This window comes from Lathyrus oleraceus, chromosome 5, assembly GCF_024323335.1.
Source record: "Lathyrus oleraceus cultivar Zhongwan6 chromosome 5, CAAS_Psat_ZW6_1.0, whole genome shotgun sequence".
In the NCBI taxonomy this organism is placed as follows: Eukaryota; Viridiplantae; Streptophyta; class Magnoliopsida; order Fabales; family Fabaceae; genus Lathyrus; species Lathyrus oleraceus.
Window position 1 is genome coordinate 126,634,864 of NC_066583.1, and position 27,174 is coordinate 126,662,037.

Here is a 27,174-nt window from a genome sequence, read left to right on the forward strand (position 1 = left end):
AATAATATGAAATAATAAAACTGCAATCAATAATCAGTAGAACTTATGAAATTCATTTATCAGCTCTCCAATATTCAGGTTGAAAAATAGGACTTATAGAAATAATTTCTATAAGAATTGACTTAACCAACATTCTTATTTTAAGTAAATAATTTTATGACTAATAGTTTTTAATAAATAGTTTCCAAAATTCTTGCTTTAATAATTAAAATAATATATAAGAAAATTATTGCTTTTAAAAAGGAATTAATGTTTTTTTTTTGGAGTTAGTTTTAGTGTATAAAAGGTCATGAAAAAACAGATTTTTGTTTTCCAATCCTTATATTTGATATAAATATCTAACAATGATAGTTTTAAGTTTATAATTTAATTTATCATTTACTTTAATATTTGATAAAATAAAATTTTCACATATGTGTTATTTATACATAAAAAAATACTAATAAATTTTTTCATATTTTTTGGTATAAATGTAAATAAAAAGTCATGGGTGTAAGTAAATACTATTTTGATATTATTTTATAGAATTTATCAATTATATTAAATAGTTATTTTTAGTTTGAGTTTATAATTTAATAATATTATATGATACAATTAAAATGTATGTTTAATATTCTAAATATAACAAAAATGGGGCAAATAATCAAACATGTAACACAAACAAATTAAAATACCGGAAAATAATCTATCATTAATCCAAATATCTAAAAACCATAAAACATATGTGTCTTATAAATCAATTTAAAATACTTTAATATTAATGGTGAATTTTAATATATTTTTTTTGTAAATGAGAATAATTTTTTATTGATCCATATATTTTTATAAATAATGTCAAAATAAAATCATATTTACATACAAGAAAATATTTTTATATATGAAAAATTATATAGATGAAAGTATATTTTTCTTTTAAAAATAATAAACTCTTTTGGTTAATCAATTTTTTTTCTTTTCATTCTTATTATTTTTTAAAAACAAATGCATGTAACACATCAGTATTCGTGCAAACACACAAGTATCCCGATCATAATTCGTGCAAACGCATGTGTTATTATATTTTTTTGTATAATTAAAGAAACTAAAATAAATATATTTTAATATGAATCTAAATACGAAAAAAATATGTTGTTTTAAAATTATTTATGTTAATAATATTTTTTATTTTGAAATTATGTTTAATTTAAAATACAATATTTTTAAAGATAATATATGAAAAACTAAGTACTTTCACTAATATATGTTATTAATAGATTAATGAGTCAACCTTAAGACTATGTTTGAATACGGTAAAACGAATGAGGCGGAAAGGAGCGGAAGGAAGTGGAGTGAAGTGGAGCGGAACATATCATTCCATCAATTTTTAATTATTTATTTCATTTCATTCCATTAATTCAGGTATACCCTAATTTTTTTTTAAATGAGAATAAATTATCTTTTGATCAAAATATTTTTATTTATGAAAAAATTATTTTCTTTTAAAAATAATAAACTTTTTTATAAAATAATTTTGTAAAAATATTTTTATCCTATTTTAAAAATAAATACGCGGTATCACAATAGTTTACATATTCTGAAATGTAATCCCTTCCATTTCTAGAAGGGTAAAATGTAATTAGTCAATAACAATTTTTAAAAAAAACCAACTTTTAATTGCTTTTTCGGTACCTCCTCACGTTTTTCCTCTTTCACAACTCAACCACTTTTACGTGTCACCTTCCTCTACGGCCACTGCCGGCCTTCCACTAAGACACGACAAAGCATAATGAATTGAACAAAGAGTCGAAAACAGATTCACTTCGTCGGTGATCAAAGTTGAAGAAGATATACCATTATTAGTACTTTCATTTACACGCGCGACGCGCGTGATCATCCTATTCTGTATTTGAATTACACCCAAGCGCCTTTTTCTCCCATGCAGTTCAATACACCACACGTTCCCGTTACTCAAATATCTCTTCCAAAAACGTAAACCCCCCTTCGCGTTCTCTTCTTTCTCCATCGCGAACGCAGATTTTTCATTCTCCTCCATCTTCAACCTTCATCTCATTGCACAATTAACTTAGTTAAACAACAAATCTCGTTCAGTTTCATTCAATCAGTAATCTCACAAGCTCAAAGATCCATGATCAATCCAATGCCGTTTTGATTTTCGCATTCCAGTTGCGGTTTTAGGGTTTCCATAGATGGAGAACGCAGATTCCGCACAAAGCGTACGAGTTGCCGTCAACATTCGTCCTCTGATCACACCGGAGCTTCTCATTGGTTGCACCGATTGTATCTCTGTTGTTCCCGGCGAACCTCAGGTGCTGCATTGTTTCTATTTTGTTTGAATTTTGAAAATTATCATGGAATTCATGCATTGCTGTGTTTAATTGATAGGTGCAAATAGGATCTCATTCGTTCACGTATGATTATCTATATGGTAGCACAGGACAATCATCATCTGCAATATACGATGATTGTGTCGCACCGCTAGTCGATGCACTCTTCAATGCATATAATGCTACGGTTCTTGCGTATGGTCAGGTATAATTTTCAAATGTTGCTTGTAAATTTGTTAACTGTAGTCTAGAATTTTGTTGCGAATTGTAATAGAGTATTTTCCCTCTCATTTTGGAAGACTGGCTCTGGGAAAACATACACTATGGGGACGGATTATAATGGAGACAGAAGTAGTGGTGGAATTATACCCAAGGTCATGGAGACCATATTCAAAAGAGTTGAGACTATGAAGAACTCTACAGAGTTTTGTATTAGAGTATCGTTTATTGAGGTGAGCTACAGTGTCATCTGTTATGGGATTTTTCTGTTATCATCAATTGAGATCAATATTTTAAGACTGGAACTGCTAAAAAATTACAGATATTCAAGGAAGAGGTTTATGATTTGCTTGATCCCAATGTTTCTAAAGGAGAAGTAACATCGGCTACAAAGATCACTCTGCCTAACAGAGTTCCTATACAAATCAGAGAAACATTACATGGAGGAATAACACTTGCTGGTGTGGCTGAGCCCGAAGTTAAAACAAAAGAAGAAATGGCATCCTATCTTTCAAGTGGTTCATTGTCACGTGCAACAGGGAGTACTAATATGAATAGTCAATCGAGGTAAAATGTTAACAACAAATCCACATTTTTTGGATTTGTGGCTATTTTTTATACTGACTTAGTATGTACTATATGAAACAAATTGATGGAATATTAATTGTTTGGTTTGTACGTTTTGACTAGTCGCTCACATGCTATATTCACAATCACTATGGAGCAAAAGAAGGGTGATGATATCTTATGTGCCAAATTTCATTTAGTGGACCTAGCTGGCTCTGAACGTGCAAAACGAACTGGTGCAGATGGCATGCGTTTAAAAGAAGGTATTTATGTTTGTCAGTGATACAATTTGATTACATGGTTAGGGATAAAATTGTTAATATATTATGTATTTTGAAATTTTAGTCAATTAATAATGCCTTTTTGCTGCTAGATAAGTTCTTTCTCTATGTTATTTAATAATCAATTTATTAATTGATTAGGAATTCATATCAACAAGGGTTTATTGGCGCTTGGAAACGTAATTAGTGCTTTGGGAGATGAAAAAAAGCGAAAAGAAGGAGGACACGTGCCTTACCGTGATAGCAAATTAACACGACTTTTGCAGGTTTGTGCATATTTTGTTGAAGTAAAACAAGTCTTATGTTTAATTTCTTTTACTCCATAGCCTATCTTGCCTACTAGTACATGGATAATTCTTTCAACAATGTAATATAATGTAAGTAAAATGGATCGTAAAAGCACATCTTGCATATTAAAGTTTACTCATGCATTTGTGCATTGTTGGAGTGTGCTTCATCATTCTGTCTAGGATATAAAAACATTTAAACAAGTCCAACACGGGTACAATGTATTACAGCCACATGTTACTACAAAGCTTTGATTACAGTATTTATAAAATCCCTACAACATGAGTTGATATCTTATCATGATATATAATTGGATGATGTATATGTAGGATTCTCTTGGAGGAAACAGCAAAACAGTGATGATAGGTATGATGAGAAAGTTGTGATAGTTTGGTACTTTCTATCATTACATCTATTTTCTTACTTGTTAGGTATGTTACAGCATGTGTTAGTCCTGCTGACTCAAATGCTGAAGAGACACTGAACACTTTAAAATACTCAAACCGTGCTCGAAACATTCAGAACAAGGCAACTGTAAGTGTTGTATACTCTGTCATCATACTCTTCTCTGTGCGAGCCGCTGGTCTTTCTTTCTTGACAATTTGAATTTTCTTGTTTCAGATTAATCGTGATCCAGTGGCCGCTCAAGTGCAGACAATGCGGAATCAAATTGAGCAGTTGCAAGCTGAGCTTCTATTTTACAGAGGCGATGCAAGTGGACCATTTGATGAGATTCAGGTACATCCTTATTTTAGAAAGATTTAGATGTGTTCATATATTTCTATTGTCCTTTGATTATTTTCTTCAATTTTTCAGATTCTTAAACACAAAATATCCTTACTCGAAGCAAGTAATGCCGAACTAAAGCAGGAGCTAAAAAGGCAGCAAGTAACTTCCGAGAGTTTCGTACAACGAGCTCTTGATGCCCAGGTCTTCTTTTGATTCTTTATGTTTTTCCTCATCAGTTATAATAAATTCTGTGTTTTTTATTTGAAGTGCTTGAGCTTCACTTAAGGTGTTTAAAATATTTTTAGGTTGAAAGAGACAGACTGATTCTGAAAATAGAATCAGTTCGAAACGGTAACTCATGGGATGAGGTTGACTCAAATTCAAATCAGGTTTGACTGCGTTAAGTCTTTGTTAATGTGTGGTAATAATATTCAGAAATGAATGCATGACTGAAACACATTCTGAATCGATTTTTAGGATTATGATCTAGTGAAATCTTATGTGTCAAAGATCCAAATTCTGGAAAGGGAATTGCTACGTTTGAAATCCCCAAAATCCATGAGTTCTAGCCATCTTGTTGAATGTGCTGATTATGATGATGATGAATATGGGTTAAAGGATGCTTTATTCAATCATGGTGATGAGTTTCCGTCTGATTGTAATGCCAAAGCTGGGGAATTACCAGGTAATACGTTGGAAAATTTGATTTAGTGAAGTATTGTAGCATGGTGATCTTTTATGATTAAAAAGTAGTCTGAGAACAATATTGAGAAGAGCAAGATAAAAAAAGGAATAGAGAAAAAGTTGGAAATTTGATGCCACAGAAAAGAGAAAGAAAGGGAGAGAAAGTATAAAATAGGCCTGACAAAAGGAGATTTTGAGATAGTTATAACTCTTCATTGAGTGTTAATTATATCAATGCCTCTGGCTGATGCTAAAAATATTGCTCTAGACTTATTTGTTTGGTTGAAAAAGATCCAACTATTAAATATATAAGATGACTTCATGGGTTCTAATAGATTCTGCTGCAACATTTGAAACTCTTAAAAAAACGGCAACTTGGTGTCAGAAAACTGCTGCTATGTTGGGTTTAGGGAAGTGTTAAACTAACTGTGGCCTATTGTAGGTAGTCTTACCTCTTGCACTTACAAGATACTAATCTCACCATTGGAATGTGTATGTCATAGTCACATGCCAACCATTTCAACTATTACACCATTGCTCTTCCCTTGAAACATTTGCACATTCTTCTTCCTTATTTATTTATTTATGATTTAGCCTACTACGTTGTAAATTGGCATTTCATCCTAAATAACAAAGGGTTTATATTTTTGAACACCTATAATTTGTTTACAGAAGATATGGAAGATGATGAAAAAGAGCTAGAACACTCGTCTCTTCAAGAAAAGTTGGATAAAGAGCTCAAAGAATTGGATAGGAACCTTGAACAAAAGGAGGTAAAAGTTTCTGTTATCTATTTGTACTGTATTGTGGGGATATGATTATATTTCTGATACGTTTCTACTTTTTTCCCTCTGGTTGAAGGCTGAAATGAAGTTGTATAGTAATTCTGATACTTCCATTATCAGGCATCATTATGAAAAGAAACTCCTTGAGATGGAACAAGAAAAGAAAATTTTGCAGGTAGGTCTGTTATATGATCTCTAGGTTCTCATACATTTTAAAAGACACTGTATTAATGACGTCTTTTGCATATTGTTGGTAGAAAGAAATTGAGAAACTTAAGTTCAATCTCACAAATATTTCATCCACATCTGATGACGGTGCTCAAAAGTTAAAGCAAGATTACCTTCAAAAATGGAATTCTCTTGAAGCACAGGTAAACTGTTATTTGGAGTGTGTAAGTACTGAATGGCTACTCAAAGTCATAAACTGACTAATTGCTTTACAGGTATCTGAACTGAAGAAAAAACAAGAAGCTCAGACTCAAGCCTTGAAACAAAAACAGAAGACTGATGAGGCTACAAAACAACTTCAAGATGAGATCCAAAGAATTAAAGCCCAAAAGGTGCAATTATCATGGGACACTATATACATGCAGAGTTGAACTTTTTCTATATCATGTTTGAATCCGAGTTGAATTAGTCATTCTTGCATCTCAATGCTAATTTGCAGTGATTTTGCAGATCTCAATATGTAGCCTCTCTCTGCCTTGTGGTGCCACTGAGGAACCAATTATTTCCTTAATCCTTTTTGGTTGTTACTCATGGTTGATGGTTTCTTTTCTTTAGGTTCATCTTCAGAATAAGATTAAGCAGGAGTCTGAACAATTTCGGTTATGGAAAGTTTCTCGTGAAAAAGAAGTTCTCCAGGTCAATGCACAAGGGAAAACTTCCCGTAACCTTCTTTTATAACAATCTCTATAGTGTTATATGGAGAGTAATTATTTCTTAACTTCTAGAATTATAATTCCCATTAGATGTTGGTCTCATCTATACTTTGACTCCTACTAGTGGAGGGACAAGGGAATCACTCTTATTAGTCTCAGAAAGCATATGACATCCTTAACAAAACATTGTTTCAACAAACGAATTAGTTATGAAAGATGGTAACAAGCCTTCTGATGCATATTTTGATTTATTACCAGCTTAAGAAAGAAGGCAGAAGGAACGAATACGAGATGCACAAGTTGCTAGCCCTGAATCAGAGACAAAAGATGGTAAGTTAATTTAAATCACTTGTTGCTGATAGAACCCATAAAATCAAGATAACCAAATTGTATACTATTAAATGTAAAAATGAGCTCAAAAGCTCTACCATGGTGAAAACGGAAAAAGAAAAGTAAACCAGAGTTCTATGAACTCCTAATCCAGAGCTAAGCTCCTAAACCAGAGAGAAATCTCTCCTAACTGTTTTCTAACAAACTTTCTGAATGCCTTCTCTAATCCCATTCCCTCTCTTTCATACCAGAATATTCCCTAAAATTAAGGAAATATCCTAACTAACTCTTGTTAGACTAAGGCCTGGACTCAGCATCCTATCAGTTGTTGTGGTCTATTTTATGTCGTTCATCCCACTTTTTTATATATTTAACGCAGGTATTGCAAAGGAAGAGCGAAGAAGCTTCCATGGCCACAAAAAGGCTGAAAGAACTTCTAGAATCTAGAAGGGCTTCCTCACGTGAAACTATGGGTTAGGAGACTTATTGGGCATGTAGTACTTTTTCCTATTTTGTGAGCATACTAATAACTGTAAACTTGTTTTATGCATAGGTGTTGGAGGAGGGAGTGGTCCTGGAGTTCAGGTACTAGTAACTTTATGATGACTTTTTAAATCGCGACTAAATTGTTTAGTAAACATTGGTGTAGATTATTCCTCTCACTTCTTGGCATTCTCATTAGACTATGTATCGTAGTTTTAGGCATGCTATAATGAGTGGATGTCTTTGTTTTGGTATCTGCTACTTCACACACAATTTTCTCTTTGAAAGGCTTTGGTGAAGGCAATTGAGCATGAGCTTGAAGTCACTGTCCGAGTGCATGAAGTTCGTTCCGAATATGAACGTCAAATTCAAGAGTAAGTTCCCTATATACTTTGAGATTTTCTAAAATCAGTACGTTATATATATATATAGAAATTGATATGGGCTGCTGCAGATTTTTTATTTACTGGAAAGATAAAATATACATTGTATTTAATAACTTCTCTCACTCGCTCAGAGTTTTTCTCATTGGTGTATTTCTCTAGTTATTGAAAATGCTCTCAAAGTTGGAATTAATATTGTTTTGGCTTTGACATCTTATATAGCCAAAGCATTGGATGCATCATCCGTAACCCATTCATTACGGTTCCTATAAAATAGAAACATCTTCCATTTACTTCTAAATAATAAGAAAACAATGACTTTTTCAATTATATCGTTATTCCACGAATCTGACTATGAGGAAATGTTGTGTAATTTTCTAACAACTGGTATCAGAGCTGGTTGGTTCTTTCCGTTTCAGAAGCGATCCAAAGGAGTCAGAATCGAGTGGGAGCGATGGCAACAGACGAAGGGAAGGTGAAAATTTAGAAGTTCGATGGTGCGGACTTCAGCTTTTGGAAGATGCAAATAGAGGATCATTTGTATCAGAAAGGTATGCATGAACCTCTCGGGCACGAAACCAGCGACAATGGAGGACGGTGCCTGGACCCTTCTCGATAGAAAAGTTCTTGGAGTCATTCGATTGGCGTTATCCCGTAATGTTGCTTTCAACATTGCAAAAGAAAAGATTACGACTGATCTTATGAAGGCTCTTTCCAGCATGTACGAAAAACCGTTGGCCTCAAACAAAGTTCATTTATTGAGGCGTTGTTCAACTTACGGATGACAGAAGGTGCGCCAACGGCACAACATCTGAACGAACTCAACACTATTACAACCCAATTGAGTTCAGTTGGAATCGACTTTGATGAAGAAGTACGGGCTTTGATACTCTTGTCTTCCCTGCCAGAAAGTTGGAATGCTATAGTCACAGCCGTGAGTAGCTCGTTGGGAAGCAACAAGTTGAAATTTGATGATGTTCGTGATTTAGTTCTCAATGAAGAGATCCGACAGAGAGAGTCGGGTGAATCATCAACCTCTTCAGTATTGCATACAAAGTCAAGAGGTAGAAGTTCAACCAGAGGAAGCGAACGCAGCAAATCAAAGGTGAGACGATCAAAGTCCAGAAATCATCATAGTTCTAACAGCTCGAAGACTATCGAGTGTTGGAATTGCGGAAAGATCGGACACTATAAAAATCAATGCAGGAGTGCACCGAAGAATCAGGAGGCGAAAGATGAGGCAAACATTGCTTCAACCTCAGGAGGAGGTGATGCGTTGATATGTTCTTTGGATAGCAAGGAAGAGTCTTGGGTGTTAGACTCTGAAGCATCCTTTCACGCAACTTGACAGAAACAGTTCTTCGAAAATCATGTCCCTGGGAACCTCGGTAAAGTTTACCTTGGTAATGAACAATCTTGTGAGATTGTGGGAAAAGGTGTAGTGAAGATCAAGTTGAACCGGTCTATTTGGGAGCTGAAGAATGTCAGACACATTCCTGACCTGACCAAGAACTTAATCTCAGTAGGCCAGTTGGCCAGTGATGGCTACACAACAATCTTCCATGGAGATCATTGAAAGATTTCAAAAGGTGCAATGACAGTTGCTCAAAAGAGTGGTACTCTTTACAAGACAGCTGAAGCATGTCATTTGATTGCAGTTGCAACAAATGAAAGTCCCAATCTATGGCACCAAAGACTAGGCCATATGAGTGAGAAAGGGATGAAGGTCATGCACTTAAATGGAAAACTATCGGGTTTTCAGTCAATAGAAATTGACATGTGCGAAGACTGGATACTTGGAAAGCAGAAGCGAGTTAGCTTTCAGACAAGTGGGAGAACCCCAAAGAAGGAAAGACTCGAGCTTGTCCACTCTGATGCTTGGGGTCTAACTATCGTCTCATCTATTGGTGGGAAGAAATACTTCGTGATTTTTATTGATGACCATTCCAGAAAGGTATGGGTATACCTTCTGAAATATAAGTCTGACGTATTTGAGGCTTTCAAGGTGTGGAAAGCGATGGTAGAAAACGAGACCGGATTGAAGATCAAAAAGCTCTGAACTGACAATGGTGGTGAATATGTAGACACCAACTTCAAGAATTTATGCTATGAGCACAAAATCAGAATGGAGAGGACTGTGCCGGGGACGCCTCAATAGAATGGTGTAGCTAACCGTATGAATCGAACGTTGACTGAAAGAGGCCAGAAGCTTACGTGTGCAGTCAGGCTTACCGAAGCAGTTCTGGGCAAAGGTAGTCAACACATCAGCTTACTTAATCAACTGAGGTCCATCGGTACCATTGAAGCTTAGAATACTAGAAGAGGTATGAAGCGGAAAAGAGGTAAAACTCTCACATCTTAAAGTTTTCGATTGTGTAGCATATGTGCACATTAGTGATCATGGCAGGAATAAGCTTGATCCCAAATAAAAAAAGTGCACTTTCATCGGTTATGGTGACGATGAATTTGGCTATCGCCTATGGGATGATGAAAACTGTTGAAGTACAAGAGACTAAGAGACGTTTGAATAAACCGTGTGTTTTGAAAAGCACTACGGAGACTTTATTATATATACAGAGATTATAACTAATTACATGATATAGTCGATATGAGACTATTCGATATACAAATATTCTTAATACTATATTTACAAATATCAACACTCCCCCTCAAGCTTGGGCATATAAGTCAAATGCACTAAGCTTGTTACATATATAATTAGTTCTGGGGCTTCGCAGAGATTTTGTAAACACGTCTGCCAATTGATCATTAGAGTTGATAAAGTTTGTGACGATGTCACCTGATTCGATTTTCTCTCTGACAAAGTGACAGTCTATCTTAATATGTTTGGTCCTCTCATGGAAGACTGGATTTGAAGCAATGTGCAATGCGGCTTGATTATCACAAATAAGTGTCATTGGTTTTGTTTCTTCAATTTGAAGTTCCTTGAGCAACTGTTTTAACCAAATAAGTTCACATGTTGCCATTGTCATGACCCTATACTCTGCCTCGGCGCTTGATCTTGCAATTACGTTTTGTTTCTTACTTTTCCAAGATATAAGGTTTCCTCTAACAAGTACACAATACCTAGAGGTGGATCGTCTATCAATGGGTGATCCTGCCCAATCAGCATCGGAGTATCAAACTATCTGAGTATGTCCTTTATTTTCATACGCTAGACCTTTTCCTGGAGCAACATTTGATGTATCTCAGAACCCGGATAACAGCATCCATGTGTTCCTGACAAGGGGAGTTTAAAAACTGACTTACCACGCTAACTGCAAAAGAAATGTCTGGACGAGTGACTGTGAGATAATTCAACTTTCCAACCAATCTTCTATACCTTCCTGAGTCAGATAGAGGCTCCCCCTGATTGGGTAGTAGTTTGACACCTGGATCCATAGGAGTATCAGCTGGTTTAGCATTCAACAAATCTGTTTTTTCCAAAATATCCATAGCATATTTTCGCTAAGAAATCACCAAACCATCTTTAGATTGGGCTACCTCAATACCCAAGAAATAGGAAAGTTTACCAAGATTTTTTGTCTGAAATTGATTCTAGAGATGTTGCTTTAACTGGAGTATATCCTGCTGATCACTACCAGTTATGACAATATCATCTACATACATAATAAGATAAATACACCCTTGGGCTGAGTGACGATAAAAAAACAGAATGGTCAGCTTCACTACGGACCATACCAAACTGTTGTACTACAATGCTGAATTTGCCGAACCAAGCTCTCGGAGATTGCTTAAGACCATAAAGAGACCTGTGTAACCTACACACCATATTCGATGACTCCCCATGAGCAACAAATCCAGGTGGTTGCTCCATATATACTTCCTCGTCAAGATCACCATGTAAAAAAGCATTTTTTATGTCAAGTTGATGAAGAGGCCAATGTCGAATGGCTGCAATGGCTAGAAGAAGTCTAACAGATGTCATCTTGGCTACAGGCGAGAAGGTATCACTACAATCCAATCCAAAAATCTGAGTGTATCCTTTGGCTACCAAGCGAGCTTTAAATTGATCAATCTTACCATCTGAACCAACCTTCACTGTATAAAGCCAACGACAACCTACTAAAGATTTCCCATGGGATAGAGGAACCAGTTCCCAGGTACCATTGTTTTGAAGAGCACACATTTCATCAATCATTGCTTGCCTCCACTCAGGGTGAGATAATGCTTCACCTTGAATTTTAGGAATAGAAACAGAAGACAAAGAAGACAAACAAGTATACTGCAAAGGAGAAAGACGATGATAACATAAATCAATATAATGTGGAGAAGGATTTCGTGTTTAACGTATACCTTTTCGAAGGGCATCAGAAGATCGGACTCAGGTTGCAGGATCAGATCTGGTGATGGCGGAGGCGTCGGAGGAGAGTCTTCAATGACCTTAGGGACATGTATGACCTCAGAGACAGGTATGACTTCAGGGACAGGGATGACAGGCGATGGGTGACGACGCTGATATGTTTGAAGTGGTCGAGAAGCGGGTGGGTCAAGAGCCCTAGATTGATGGGGGATAATGGTAGGTGGGACATTAATAACTGTCGGAAAAGGTATGAGAGTACTTTCTTGAGTGGATTCTGGATTACGTGACTGGACTCAAAATATGGAACCGACTCGAAGAAGGTAACATCGGCCGATACTAGGTATCGTTGTAGAGTATGTGAATAACAACGATAACCTTTTTGGGATCGATGATAACCAAGAAAGACACACTTTAGTGATCGAGCTGAGAGTTTATCAAGACCAGGAGAGAGATTGTGTACAAAACATGTGGACCCGAAGACTCGGGGAGGAATTGGGTGAAGTGGGGAATTGGGAAAAAGGATTGAATGAGGGGTTTTATTGTTAAGGACAGACGAGGGCATGCGATTTATAAGATAACATGCCGTTAGCACACCATCCTCCCAAAACTGAAGTGAAACATTACCATGGAAAAGTAGTGATCGAGCTGAGAGTTTATCAAGACCAGGAGAGAGATTGTGTACAAAACATGTGGACCCGAAGACTCGGGGAGGAATTGGGTGAAGTGGGGAATTGGGAAAAATGATTGAATGAGGGGTTTTATTGTTAAGGACAGACGAGGGCATGCGATTTATAAGGTAACATGCCGTTAGCACACCATCCTCCCAAAACTGAAGTGAAACATTATCATGGAAAAGTAGGGTTCGAGTGGTTTCTACAAGATGCCGATTTTTGCGTTCGGCTACCCCGTTTTGTTGAGGTGTGTGAGGGAAAGATGTTTGATGGAGAATACCATTGCATGGCATAAAATTCTGAAATTGTTGGGATAAATATTCACGGGCATTGTCACTTCTTAAGGTACGGATAGACATACTGAATTGAGTTCTTATTTCTTGATAGAATTGTTCAAAAATAGAAAATAATTCAGATCTATTCTTCATTAAAAATAACCACGTGTAACGTGAAAAATCATCAATAAAGGTGACAAAATACCTAGACTCAAGAGTAGAGACAATACGCGAGGGACCCCAAACATCGGTGTGAACTAAAGCAAAAGGGAACGAAGCTCGTTTATTGACTCGATTGGGAAACTGACCACGAATGTGTTTCTCTAGCTGGCACGACTCACAATGTAAATTAGATACATTCGATAAATTTGGCACCAACTTATGTAATTTGGAAAGATTGGGATGACCTAACTGAGCATGAATAGTGAGTGGAGAATCTTGGGCTGAGCATGTCTGAGATGACACTGAGAGGTAATAAAGGCCTTGAGACTCACATCCGACACCAATCGTCCGTCCCGAACTCCGATCCTGCAGGGTGACATTATTATTAGTGAAGGTGACACTACAATTAAGAGAACGAGTTAAACGACTGACTGAAAGTAAATTAAATGGACAACTAGGTACATAAAGGACATAAGTAACCGAGAGAGAAGAAAGAATTTGAACAGTACCAATCCCTTCAGATCGGGTTTGAGAATCATTGGCAGAAGTTATAGTAGGTAAGAAATCGGATGTAGAGAGGGAAGAGAAAAGATTTTTATTACCGGTAACATGATCAGATGCACCAGAATCAAGGGTCCAAGATCCAAGAGAAGATGATTGAGGTAGACAAGCAGATGAATTACCAGTGTGTGCTACCGAAGCAGTAGAATCTAAGTTTTGATAATTATGATACCACCTGAGGAAATCATCGTAGTTTGGTGTAAAGTTATGAGGAATAGCCATGAATATCGGACCTGAAACAATTGCCCTATGGAGAGTGGAGCGGTGGAAAAATTGTCGGGATCGGCCGTTGGACGTGCTGTCACGTGCAGAGGTTTCTGCCGATGAAAAGTGGGGAACGGATGGATCGGAAGAGGCACTTCTACTGGTAGGTTACCGGAGAATTTTGAAAAGTGAGAGGCAAACCGGAGTGATGACACGGTTTGCAAAAAAAAAAATTCTCACCGGAAGACAGTGGGTCAACCGGGTAAAGCACGACGAAGAAAGAATTGCCTCTTAGCAGGCTCTCGATACCATGTTGAAATACAAGAGACTAAGAGACATTTGAATAAACCGTGTGTTTTGAAAAGCACTACGGAGACTTTATTATATATAAAGAGATTATAACTAATTACATGATATAGTCGATGTGAGACTATTCGATATACAAATATTCTTAATACTATATTTACAAATATCAACAAAAACAAAAAGATGATCCGCTGTAGAGATGTGATCTTCAATGAAAAAGTGATGTACAAGGACAAATAGAATATAGGTGCCATCAACTTAGATTCGAGTGGGCCAGTTTATGCAGAGGTGGACGGTGTACCAGAAAGTCCTATAGTTGATAATCCTCAACTAGAGGAAACAACTGAACAAGGCAGTGAGCAGCAGCCTGACATATCAGAGCCTCAAACTCCAACTCCTGTATTGAGATGGTCTTCTAGAACTCGTGTTCCTAACAGGAGATACTTGGACTACATGTTATTGACAGATGAAGGGGAGCCTGAAGATTATGTAGAAACATGTCAGACCGCAGATGCTAGCAAGTGGGAACTTGCTATAAAAGACAAGATGAAGTCTTTGATCTCCAATCAGACATGGGAACTTGCTGAGTTACCTATGGGAAAAAGGGCACTTCACAACAAATGGGTGTATCGGGTGAAGGAGGACCATGATGGCTCAAGAGATACAAGACCCGATTAGTTGTCAAAGAATTTCAGCAAAAAGAAGGAGTTGACTACACTGAAATCTTTGCTCCAGTTGTGAAGCACAATGCTATCATATATGTGTTAAGTATTGTTGCCAGTGAAGAGCTCTACCTAGAACAGTTGGATGTGAAGACTGTGTTTCTTCACGGAGACTTAGATGAGGAGATCTACATGCATTAACCAGAAGGCTTCTCAGAAGAAGGGAAACAAAAAATGGTGTGCAGATTAAAGAAAAGCATGTATGGTCTAAAACAAGCTCCAAGACAGTGGTATAGGAAGTTTGAAAGCTTCATGCACAAGGAAGGTTTCCAGAAGTGCAATGCCGACCACTGTTGTTTCTTCAAGAGATATCATTCAAATTATATCATTTTATTACTTTATGCCGATGATATGTTAGTAGCAGGTCCAGATATTGATGAAATCAGAAACTTGAAGATGTAATTGTCAAAAGAATTTGACATGAAGGACTTGGGTCCGACAAAGAAGATTCATGGAATGCAAATCACGGGAGATAAGCAAAGAAGAATTTTGCAGTTATCTCAGGCGGAGTACATCAACCTGTTTTGCAAAGATTCAACATGGATAATGCCAAACCAGTTAGCACACCTTTAACTAGTCATTTTTACTTATCAAAGGACTAGACCCCAGAGACCGAGGAAGAAAAAGAATTGATGGCTAAGATTCCGTATGCTTCAGTCATTGGAAGTTTGATGTACGCGATGGTATGCACGAGGCGAGACATTGGCCATGCAGTGGGAGTTGTAAGCAGGTTTATGTCAAATCCAGGTAAAGCTCATTGAGAAGCTGAGAAATGAATTGAGGTATCTACGAGGCACTAAGGGGAAATGTTTGTGCTTTAATAAAGGTAATTAAAAGTACAGGGCTATGTAGATGCGGACTTTGCTGGTGAAGTTGATCACCGAAGACGTCACAACGGTCAGGGCCGGCCCAATCATATCGGAGGCCCCGTTCTAATTACAAAAATGGGTCCAATTTTTTTTCAAAATACAATTATAATAATTAAAAAAAATATATCAAAAATACAATTATGTATTAATTAAAAATAAATTTAATTATAATTATTTTGAGTTTTGATCAATCTTGATTTCTGTATGTATTGAGCTTTTATCATAATATTTCTTTCAATTATTGAGTTTTTTTAATAATATTTTATTTATTTTTATTAATATTTATGAACAAAAATTGAAATTTTCAAAAAATTGGACCCTCTAATATTTGGGGCCCTGTGCTGCAGCACATGCTGCACTTGCACAGGGCCGGTCCGCCAACAGCTACATATTTACTGTTGGTACTACAAGTGTTAGTTGGATGTCGAGGATACAAAAGATCGTTGCTCTATCCACTACAGAGGCTGAGTATGTAGCAGTAACAGAAGCTAGCAAAGAGTTGATATGGCTTCAAGGATTGTTGACAGAGTTGAGATTCATCCAAGAGAGGAGTGTTTTGCACAGCGACGGTCAGAGTGCAATACATTTGGCTAAGAATTCAACATTCCACTCTAGAACGGAGCACTTTGATCTCTGTTATCACTTCATCAGAACTCTGCTTGAGGATGAGATACTAACGTTGAGGAAGATTCTCGGAAGTAAGAATCCAACTGACATGTTGACAAAAGTGGTGACTATTGATAAACTGAAGTTGTGCTCAACTTCAGTTGGCCTTCTAGAATAACATACCAGAGAAGGCTGCTGCATGATCGAGGTGTGAAGACCGACTGAAGTCAATCTTCAAGTGGGAGATTGTTGAAAAAGTCATTGTTTTCTTATTATTTAGAAGTAAATGGAAGATGTTTCCACTTTATAGGAACCGTAATGAATGGGTTACGGATGATGCATCCAATGCTTTGGCTATATAAGATGTCAAAGCCAAAACAATATTAATTCCAATTTTGAGAGCATTTTCAATAACTAGAGAACTACACCGGTGAGAAAAACTCTGAGTGAAAGAAATTTTTAAATACAATGTGTATCTTATATTTCCAGTAAATAAAAAGTCTGCAGCAGCCGATATCAATTTCATTGTGTTATTATTCCGCAGTTATATCGCTATTCCACGAATCTGACTATGAGGAAATGTTGCGGAGTTTCCTAAAATATATATATATATATATATATATATATATATATATATATATATATATATATATATATATATATTATGAGTATGTATGAATTTTGAAGACTAGGATGTTGGAAACCATGCCTTTTATAACATTAAGAATCTGCAAATCTAGCTTTTATTGTTATATTCTCCTTTTTTTTAAGTAGGTATTAGCCAGTTGAACTGTACATATTGGTTTATTTGACCTTGTATGTATTTTGTATGCTAAATTTGCTCGTTATACCTTCTTCTCCATACAATTCTAACCTAAAATATGAGACAACCTAGACTTATTATTTACTAATTTCTTGGCTTACAAGAATTGGTGTTACAAGTTTTGATGGAATATGAATTAAGGGATGGTATTAGATTTAATTATTAGATTTAATTCATATTTAAGTTTGTTAGATATTAGATTTAAATATTAGATTTGATTCATATTTAAGTTTGTTAGATATTAGATTTAAATATTAGATTTGATTCAAATTTAAGTTTGTTAGAGGCTTATAAATAGGGTGTCAATCATTGTAACTTTTAATCCTTTTTGTAGCCATCATTCTCTGAATAAGAATATTTCCATTCATCATATATTCTACCTTTGCACCAACAATTGGTATCAGAGCTCCGGTTCGGATTCATTGGGAAACACGGGAAACACGAGTGAACGTGAGGTCTTGTGTGTTTGGTTTTGATTCTTAGATTCGTGTTGAATCTTGAACAAAATCTGATCAGAATTTTAATTCTGTGGGTTGGGAAACACTGTGTGAGAAATCTGAGTGTACTGTGCAAGGTAGAAAGATGAACGGAAACGGCAACATGAACACCAAACTTCCAGTATTTGACGGTAAAAACTGGAATCGTTGGATGATCCAAATGCGTGTACTGTTCGGTGCTCAAGATGTTCTAGATCTTGTCACTGATGGTTATGTTCCGGTAGCAGCAGATGCGACGGATGAACAGAAAAACGCGCAGAAGGAAGTAAGGAAGAAGGATCAGAAAGCATTGTTCTTCATTCATCAATGTGTTGATGTAAATGTGTTTGAGAAGATTGCAGATTCAACGACAGCAAAGGCTGCGTGGGACACACTGGTTAGATGTTATGGTGGTGACGCATCAGTGAAGAAGGTGAAGCTTCAGTCCTTGAGAAAGCAATATGAGAATCTCAACATGAAGAATAATGAGAAAGTTTCTGAATACATCTCCAGAGTGATTCTGATCACTAATGAGATGAAAGCGTGTGGAGAAACTCTTTCTGAAGAAACAATCATGGAGAAGGTATTGAGATCCCTTACCTGTCAATTTGATTACATTGTGGTAGCAATAGAACATTCCAAAGATCTGAGCACCATGAGAATTGAAGAGCTGCAGAGCAGTCTAGAAGCGCAAGAGTTGCGTTTGACTGAGAGAACTTCTGAAAGGGAAGTAGAGCAGCAGGCTCTGAAAGCAACTTCTGATAGGAGGTATCAGAAGCAGTCAGAAGCCAGGAGAAGATCTGATGGTGGTCAGAAGTCAGAAAGCTCAACCTCTGATAGACAAAAGAATGCTCAGAAGGGAAAAGAGAAGTATGACAAGAAGAAGATCCAATGTTACTGTTGTAAGAAGTTTGGTCACTTTGCTAGAGACTGTTGGTCAAACAAGGAGAGAAAATCAGAAGAAGCAAATATAGCCAGAAGTTCTGATGACGAATCTGTGCTATTGATGGCCTCTGAATCTGATGATATGGATCTGATAGACTGGTGGTATATGGACACTGGCTGTTCAAATCATCTTACTGGAAACAAGAAATGGCTGGTTGACTTGGACTCTGAAAAGAGGACAAAGATCAGATGTGCTGATGACAAATATCTTAATGCAGAAGGTATGGGAAATGTCAGAGTGATTCTGAACAATGGGAAAACAGCATTGATTCAGAACGTGTGGTATGTACCTGGCATCAGAAGCAATCTGATGAGTGTGGGACAATTAATTGAGAAAGGTTTTTCAGTTACCATGAAAGACAATCTTCTGAAGTTGTATGACTGCAATCAGAAGTTGATTATGGAGTCAGAACAGGGAAGGAATAGAACATTCAAGGTGAATGTCAGAACTGCAGACTCAGAATGTCTTAGTGCAACAAGTGCTGAGAAGGAGAGTGAGCTGTGGCACAGAAGATTTGGTCATTTGAATTTCAGAAGCTTAAAACATCTGAATTCAAAGAAGTTGGTACATGGAATTCCTGCAATTAAGAAGCCTGAAAAGTCATGCAAAGTTTGCATGGAAGGAAAACAACCACGATTGTCATTTGCGTCAGAAACTGCTCCAAGAGCAAAACATGCCTTGGGAGTTGTACATTCTGATGTGTGTGGTCCATTTCCAGTAGCATCGATTGGAGGGAATAAATACTTTGTGTTATTTGTTGATGAATTCACAAGAATGACATGGGTATCCCTTATTAAGTTTAAACACGAGGTGTTTGATGAATTCAAGAAGTTCAGAATGAAGGCTGAGAATCAGAGTGGTCAGAAGTTGAAGATTCTTAGAACTGACGGTGGAGGTGAGTATAACTCCAAAGAATTCCAGAAATTCTGTGAGGAGAATGGAATTGAGCATGAGGTTACTGCTCCTTATACCCCTCAACACAATGGTTTTGCTGAAAGAAGAAACCGCACTTTGCTTGATATGGTGAGAAGCATGCTAAAGGAGAAGAAACTTCCTCAGAAGCTCTGGGGAGAAGCTGTTGCCACTGCAACGTATGTACTCAACCGATGTCCTACGAAGAAGTTGAAGGAAATAGTTCCAATACAGAAGTGGACTGGAGATAAGCAAAGTGTTAGTCATCTGAAGGTGTTTGGTTCTGTTTGCTATAAACATGTTCCAGAAGCCAGAAGACAGAAGCTGGATGATAGAAGCAAAGTGATGATTCTGATAGGGTACCACAGTACAGGTGCATACAAGCTCTATTGTCCAGAAACCAATAAAATTGAATTCAGCAGAGATGTGATTGTGAAGGAATCAGAAGTTTGGAATTGGGATAAGTCTCAATCTGATTCTGATGTTAGAACTTCTGAAGAAAGGTCAGAGTTCAGAATTTCTGAGGTTGGAGTAAATTCTGACGTTGATTCTGACTCTGATAGTGATCCAGAATCTGATGTTCCAGACTCTGATGTTCCAGACTCTGATGTTGCAGACTCTGATGTTTCAGACTCTGATGATCCTGACTTTGATGACCCAGACTCTGATGGTAATCCAGATTCTGGTGGCAATTCAGACTTTGGAAATATGCCAGAACCTTCAGATGGTCAAAGTTCTAGAGGAAGTCAACCATCTGAAGGTAGAAACTCTGAAGTTGAAGACTCTGAACAAGTTCAGAGACCACAAAGAATCAGAAACATCCCCAGAAGATATGCAGAATTTGACATGCTGAAAGACACTGAAGTAGACTCTGAAGGAGAAGTTATTCAGTGTGTCATGTTAGTAGACTCTGAACCCATAAGTACAGAAGAGACTCTTAAGCAGAAGCTCTGGCTGAAGGCCATGAAAGAAGAACTTGATGCTATAGAGAGAAACAAGACTGGAAGTTCTGAACAAGAGATAGCCAAGTTCAAGAAAGTTCTGATGAATGAATTCGAAATGACTGATCTAGGCAAAATGACATACTTTCTAGGGATGGAGTTCAGATACTCTGAGAAAGGTATTATTTTGCATCAGCTCAAGTATGAATTAGAACTTCTGAAGAGATTTGATCTGAAGAATTGTAAGATTGCTGTTACTGCATGCCAAGCTGTGTGGATTCTGAATCTATTGCAGGATCTGAAGATTAAAGTAAACAAACCTCTGAAGCTGATGATTGACAACAAGTCTGCAATCAATCTTGCCAGAAACCCAGTGTTGCATGGGAGAAGCAAGCACATTGAGACCAAATATCATTTTCTGAGACATCAAGTTCAGAGGGGAGTGTTAGAAGTTGTACACTGTAGCACTCAGAAGCAGTTGGCAGATGTTCTGACGAAAGCTATCAAGACTGATCAATTTCTCAGATTAAGGGATGGAATTGGTGTTACAAGTTTTGATGGAATATGAATTAAGGGATGATATTAGATTTAATTATTAGATTTAATTCATATTTAAGTTTGTTAGATATTAGATTTAAATATTAGATTTGATTCATATTTAAGTTTGTTAGATATTAGATTTAAATATTAGATTTGATTCAAATTTAAGTTTGTTAGAGGCTTATAAATAGGGTGTCAATCATTGTAACTTTTAATCCTTTTTGTAGCCATCATTCTCTGAATAAGAATATTTCCATTCATCATATATTCTACCTTTGCACCAACAACAAGTAAGCAAGTGTGGGTTTGGACGTGGTAATGGGAAATTCTAGACAATTTAAATTCCCTTTGTTTACAAATTTCTATTGTTTGATGTAATCAGCACTGTAAAGTATAGCATGTAGTTTATAGGTATTCTTAATCAAAATCTGTTTATAGTTTTCACTTGCAAAAAAGTCGTGGTAAGTTAAGTTCTCATAGAGAAGTTAAATAAGAATCTCTGAAAAATTTACACGTAAAAGTGGTTTTCAACATACCAGAAGTTATTCTTTAAAACCCACGGATACTGCAAAGATACTTTTAATATTTTCTTCATAAGTTCATTTGATGAACTTATATCAACTTTATTCTGCATTTGTAATTATGATTGATTTTTGCATTGAAATCTATAACATAGTAATTGAGTTGAATTACGGATACAGACTTTTCTGTATGTTTTATACAGACTTGGCGTGACACTTTTATAGCGAGGCTTAAAGTTTCTCTATGGAGAATCACTATTTCTGTATGTTTTATACAGACTTTTATATTATTTTTATTTGTTCAGTGTGGTCATTGTTTTCATTTTAGGAGAGCTAAAATGGCCGAGGAGATGACCAAGTTAAAGGAAGCAGCAGAATTGATGAGGCAAAACAATACCAGGTGAATTGCCCGTTGAGTTACTTTTTTTCTTAAATTTGTACAACATAATGTCAGGTTTTTTCTCTGGCAATCCATGTTTGACTCTCTGATTGGTTGTTAATGTAGTGATTCCCCCATATCAATGTCCTCTGGTGCAAGAAAGTCTAGGATTTTTGCCCTTGAAAACATGCTTTCAACGTCTTCCGCAACTCTAGTGTCTATGGCTTCCCAGTTGTCAGAGGCCGAAGAGTCGGGACGGGTTTTTAGTGGCAAAGGACGTTGGAACCATGTCCGGTCCCTTGCTGATGCCAAGAATCTGATGAACTATTTGTTCGATATAGCATCTTCCTCCAGGTATTAGCTTGCATGCGCCCATGATTTCAACTTGAGATTAATTTCCATATACCAAACTATAAATTTTTTTTTATATGTGGATCCATTCAAATTACTCAATAGATATTTTTATATATATCTTACGAACTAACATAAAAAAGTAGCATCATATTGTAATTTAATTGGATGCATGTGCAACGGCCGCCAGTGTATAGAAGTTAAATCCTTTCAACTTATATGTTTTTAATTTTAAACTGGACTCTAAATACATATTTATTAAATCACAAGCAATCAAAATATTTTCCCTTTGTTATGATATGGCCGACATTCTCCTATGGCTTTTTTCTTTTTCTATCCCAGATGTTCATTGCGAGATAAAGAAGTAATTTGCAGAGAGAAGGACATGGAAATAAGAGATCTAAAAGAAAAGCTAGTAAGGCTAAGTTACTCACTTCGACAGCTGGAAATGATAAATGCTGAGCTTACTCATAAACTGAACTTGCAGGTCTGTATGTGTTACCTGTATAGATAGCATCATTCCGATGAAGCTTTATGTGAATAACTTGTCAATCTTTCTCCTCCCCAAACTTTATCAGATTGAAGCACTATCCTAGCACTTTGATTCCTCAATTATATTAGTATTTTATTTAAAAAAACAACTTTTTCCCATATCACTTGAACTCTGTGGCAGTGTGCGGCTTTGAAAAGATACTCAGAATATCCCGGGTATTCAGAATATTCTGACTTGAATGTTGGAGGTCAAAATTATGACTTGCGCAAACAGGTAAATCACATATTAGTATTACTGGCTCCTCCTACAACTATGCCTGTAAAGGCTTTTATCTCTGCAGTTACGAGCATATGGCGCTATCATTTACGCAACTGCTACTTATTTTACCTTTAGGAACTCCAGCAGTCTACCCTTCTACAGGAGGACATGGATATATCCGACGAGACAGAATCAGACGATTATGATGCAGAGGAAACAGATGATGAGTGGAAAGAATCAGGAAAATTAAGGGCTGGGAAAAGAAAATCTAAAAGCGGCCGTTCAGAAGATTTCAAAGGCAATTTGAGTAATAGGCTTGGAGGTGCACGCGGGGAAGCTACATCAGATATTTGCTGTTCTTGTAGCAAAAGCTCAGCATGCAAGACAATAAACTGCGAGTGCAAAACTGTAGGAAATAGTTGTGGGAGTTCTTGCAGTTGCCTAGCAACCAAGTGTGATAACAGAGCATCATTCTTAAATGAGTCACATGAGCCAATACAATCCGAAGCACTTCTTGTTACTCAAGGTGCAGAATTACTTCAGGAAGCACTAGCTGATAGGCCTGCCGAGGCAAACAATGATCAAGACCCCAGAAAACCTCTCTCTGACATAGGAAACACACAGGTGAGTGTTACTCGTTTCTCATACTCTAAAAAGTCAAAATTTCTTTCATTTTTAATGAGTTTAATAATTACAAATTAACGCAGTAAATAGATTTATACTATATTTTATCAATTAAACACGTCTTAATTTTTTTTCTTTCATAATCTAGTTTTAAGATTATTAAATACAATTAAACATTTTCCTAAAGTCAATTTACATCATCCATATTATTAAGTTAAAAATGAAGAATCGTGCACTTTTCATCAATTTAGTTCATAAATTATTAAAATTAACTAAAAGATATCTAAGCTATTCTTCCGCCAAACTATTTAGTCCCTAATTTAGGAACCTTTTAGTTGATCTGATCATTTAATGACTAAATTGATAAGAAAATGATAGTTCATAGACTAAATTGTCTTTTATTAGTTAAAAGTAGGACTTGATAGATACCTTAAAAAATGTATTAAATGATCGGTGTATTTAAAATTGTTATTTCAATGCATTAATAAATTTTAAAAAAACCATAATTGTCAATAATTTGTTTTTCTAATATTAGTTAGAAATCCAATACACTTAAAAGACTTGTTAGCATTTGTTTTTTAAAAATATTTCTTTACATTAGGTAAATTCATTTAATTTAAAGCATCCCATCTTTTCTTGCCAAGTTTTGAACCATCGCACATTTTATACTCGCCATTACACATTACTAGAAGTAATTAAAGTCAACAACCACTTTATCAATTATAATAAAAAGTTGAAAAGTAACTAGAGAGTTATTGACTGAATATATATATATATATATATATATATATATATATATATATATATATATATATATATATATATATATATATATATATATATATATATATATATATATATATATATATATATATATATATATATATATATAAAAGTTCTATTTTTTAAGAAATAATAACAATAAGTAAATATACTCTTCAAAAATGCCAAAACATCATATACACGATCATAATTATATATTTAACTTTATGGTTCTAATATTAGTAAGTACATCTTCATAATTGTAACCTATTTTAGAATGATATTTTTTTTTCAAAAAACTTAATCATCAATGGATTTTTATAAAAGAATTCTCGTCTTGACAATCATAAATAGATTTTTATACAAATTATTCTTGTCTTTTAATGAAAGTATATTTGATAAATAGTACTACTATCTTTAATAGATAACACAAGAAACTGCATGTTATCAAATTGTATACAATAGAATTAAATACTTTTTAGTTAGGAACGAGTGATTTTTTTTAATGTGTAATATTATGGACAAATATAGTAGAATAGAAAAGTAAACTCTTCAACAGTCTAATTTGCAGTACACCCATCGCAGGTCAAATCAAATGCTCATGGAAATCAGAAAAAGAAATGGCAGAAAGCCACTATAATTCTTATTCCGGATCAATCACCGCCTCCATTGCAACCACGGAACTCCAAAGTCACCAAACCCAAATCCAAGAAACAAATTTACATGAACAATGTCAATGAACAAAATGATGCTGCCAATACACCACTAAAATTGCCCAAATCTAAACCGGAATACGCTGCATCTGCCCCCAGGGCAGAGCGTAGTTTTGTGGAGCCATACCCACCTGTGAAAATATCAAGGAGTGCACGAAAGGCATCATCATCGAATGGTGGTGGGCCATTGTGGGACAGGAATGCTTCTGGTAAGTCTGATGAATCTGTCAGTAAGGAGCCTGAAGTTTTTGAAGATAGAAGAAGGCCACGACAGAAAAAAACACAGGAGGAGAAAGAGAACAGCAGGCGCTGATTAATATTAATTTGTTACCCTTTTCGGTGATGTGTGTATATATACCCAAAAGGCCATAGGGGGCTAGTTTGATGTTTAGGATCTGCAGCAGACTAACAGGGACATAGATGAATTGCCTTGATTTTTTGGGGGGGTTATTGTACATTGTTTGTTTAAGCATGTTGTGCTCAAGAACTCGAGAAGATTTCAGATGAAAGGCAGGAGAAGCAGCTATAGGTATTTTGAATCATGTCCTAATCAGCTGGGGGCTCATTATGCTGAAGTGGGAGATATATTTACTGTTAAATTGCCATATTATTTTTCACTGTAAATGAAGATGAAAATTTGTATAGTTTCCTGACTGACTTTTCTTTATTTTTTCAGACGTGTTTTGTCATTTTTGGTTATCAGAAGGAATATCATGCAATATTTGGATATAGTTGAATAAAATTTAAATTTGAAGTTTCCTTTTTTTTTTTGTTGTTGTTGTTGTTGTGTGTTATAAAATCATTTTTAAAAATATAAAAGAAAAAATTATTCTTTAAAACTTAAAACAAACAACCCAAAGTTAATTGTGCTACCGGATTTTTATACTGCCATGTATAGTTTCTTGAAATCTCTCGGGATATCCATTATGTACATATGTGGAAGCTAATCTTGTTGCTTTCCTGTGGCTCTAGTTCGAGCTTAAAATCATTTGTCATACCAAAAAAAAAATATCACATTTATAGTAGTGAAATTCGAGGAGCATCAAATATAATTCTTATATTCAAATGAGTTAGAAATAATTCATATTCAATACTAATAGTATTAGTTTTGTTAAGTTTAATCTAGTTAGTGTAAGTTAATATTTTGTCTATATTGTAATTGTATCTCTGTGTGTCTAATATGATCACACATGGTGTATATTTATATGCAAATAGGGAATATACAATAGGAAATAATATCAATTACAGTTATGACTAATTGAATATCAATCAATACTAATTGATTGATAATATATTCTTAACACTCCCCCTCAAGCCGGATCGTATATATTGTATGATCCGAGCTTGTTACAAATATAATTCACTCGAGAACCCTTGAGAGACTTGGTAAACATATCAGCCAATTGATCTTCAGATTTGACAAATTCCGTGGTTATTTCTCCCGACAGTACCTTGTCTCTTACATAGTGACAATCTATTTCTATGTGCTTGGTCCGTTCATGGAAAACCGGATTGGACGCAATGTGGAGTGCCGCTTGATTGTCGCATATGAGTTTTGTGTTCTGAAGGTCACCGAACCTAAGTTCTGAGAGCAAATTCTTAAGCCAAGCAAGTTCTTTTGAGGCTGCTGCCATAGCCCGATATTCAGCTTCAGCACTAGATAATGCAACTGTGTTTTGTTTCTTGCTTCTCCATGAGATCATATTTCCTCCAATAAGAACACAATATCCAGAAGTGGATCTCCTATCCGACGGTGATCCTGCCCAATCTGCATCTGAGTA

At 35.8% G+C, this 27,174-nt stretch overlaps 1 protein-coding gene and 1 long non-coding RNA gene across 3 annotated transcripts; one reads left to right on the forward strand and one right to left on the reverse strand.

Moving 5' to 3' along the window:
- Positions 1 to 1,727: 1,727 nt before the first annotated feature.
- Positions 1,728 to 26,158, forward strand: LOC127088265 (kinesin-like protein KIN-4C). 2 transcript variants are annotated; one of them, XM_051029181.1, is made up of 27 exons: positions 1,728 to 2,306; positions 2,383 to 2,529; positions 2,624 to 2,776; positions 2,866 to 3,110; positions 3,234 to 3,373; positions 3,533 to 3,657; positions 4,009 to 4,045; positions 4,122 to 4,213; positions 4,301 to 4,417; positions 4,496 to 4,609; positions 4,714 to 4,797; positions 4,886 to 5,093; positions 5,765 to 5,865; positions 5,954 to 6,052; positions 6,135 to 6,248; positions 6,321 to 6,437; positions 6,661 to 6,741; positions 7,017 to 7,088; positions 7,468 to 7,561; positions 7,642 to 7,673; positions 7,860 to 7,945; positions 22,142 to 22,213; positions 22,319 to 22,546; positions 22,886 to 23,030; positions 23,217 to 23,309; positions 23,430 to 23,918; positions 25,266 to 26,158. In XM_051029181.1, the coding sequence occupies exons 1-27, from the start codon at positions 2,187 to 2,189 to the stop codon at positions 25,704 to 25,706; spliced, it is 3,846 nt and encodes a 1,281-aa protein (XP_050885138.1). In that variant the 5' UTR covers positions 1,728 to 2,186; the 3' UTR covers positions 25,707 to 26,158. The 2 variants fall into 2 exon arrangements, with proteins under 2 accessions (XP_050885138.1, XP_050885139.1); XM_051029182.1 differs by having other exon boundaries at positions 5,768 to 5,865.
- Positions 6,303 to 7,488, reverse strand: LOC127088266 (uncharacterized). The gene is made up of 2 exons (XR_007790159.1): positions 7,187 to 7,488; positions 6,303 to 7,067 (listed from the first exon to the last, which is right to left on the reverse strand). It is a non-coding gene; the product is annotated as an uncharacterized LOC127088266 (long non-coding RNA).
- Positions 26,159 to 27,174: the final 1,016 nt, after the last annotated feature.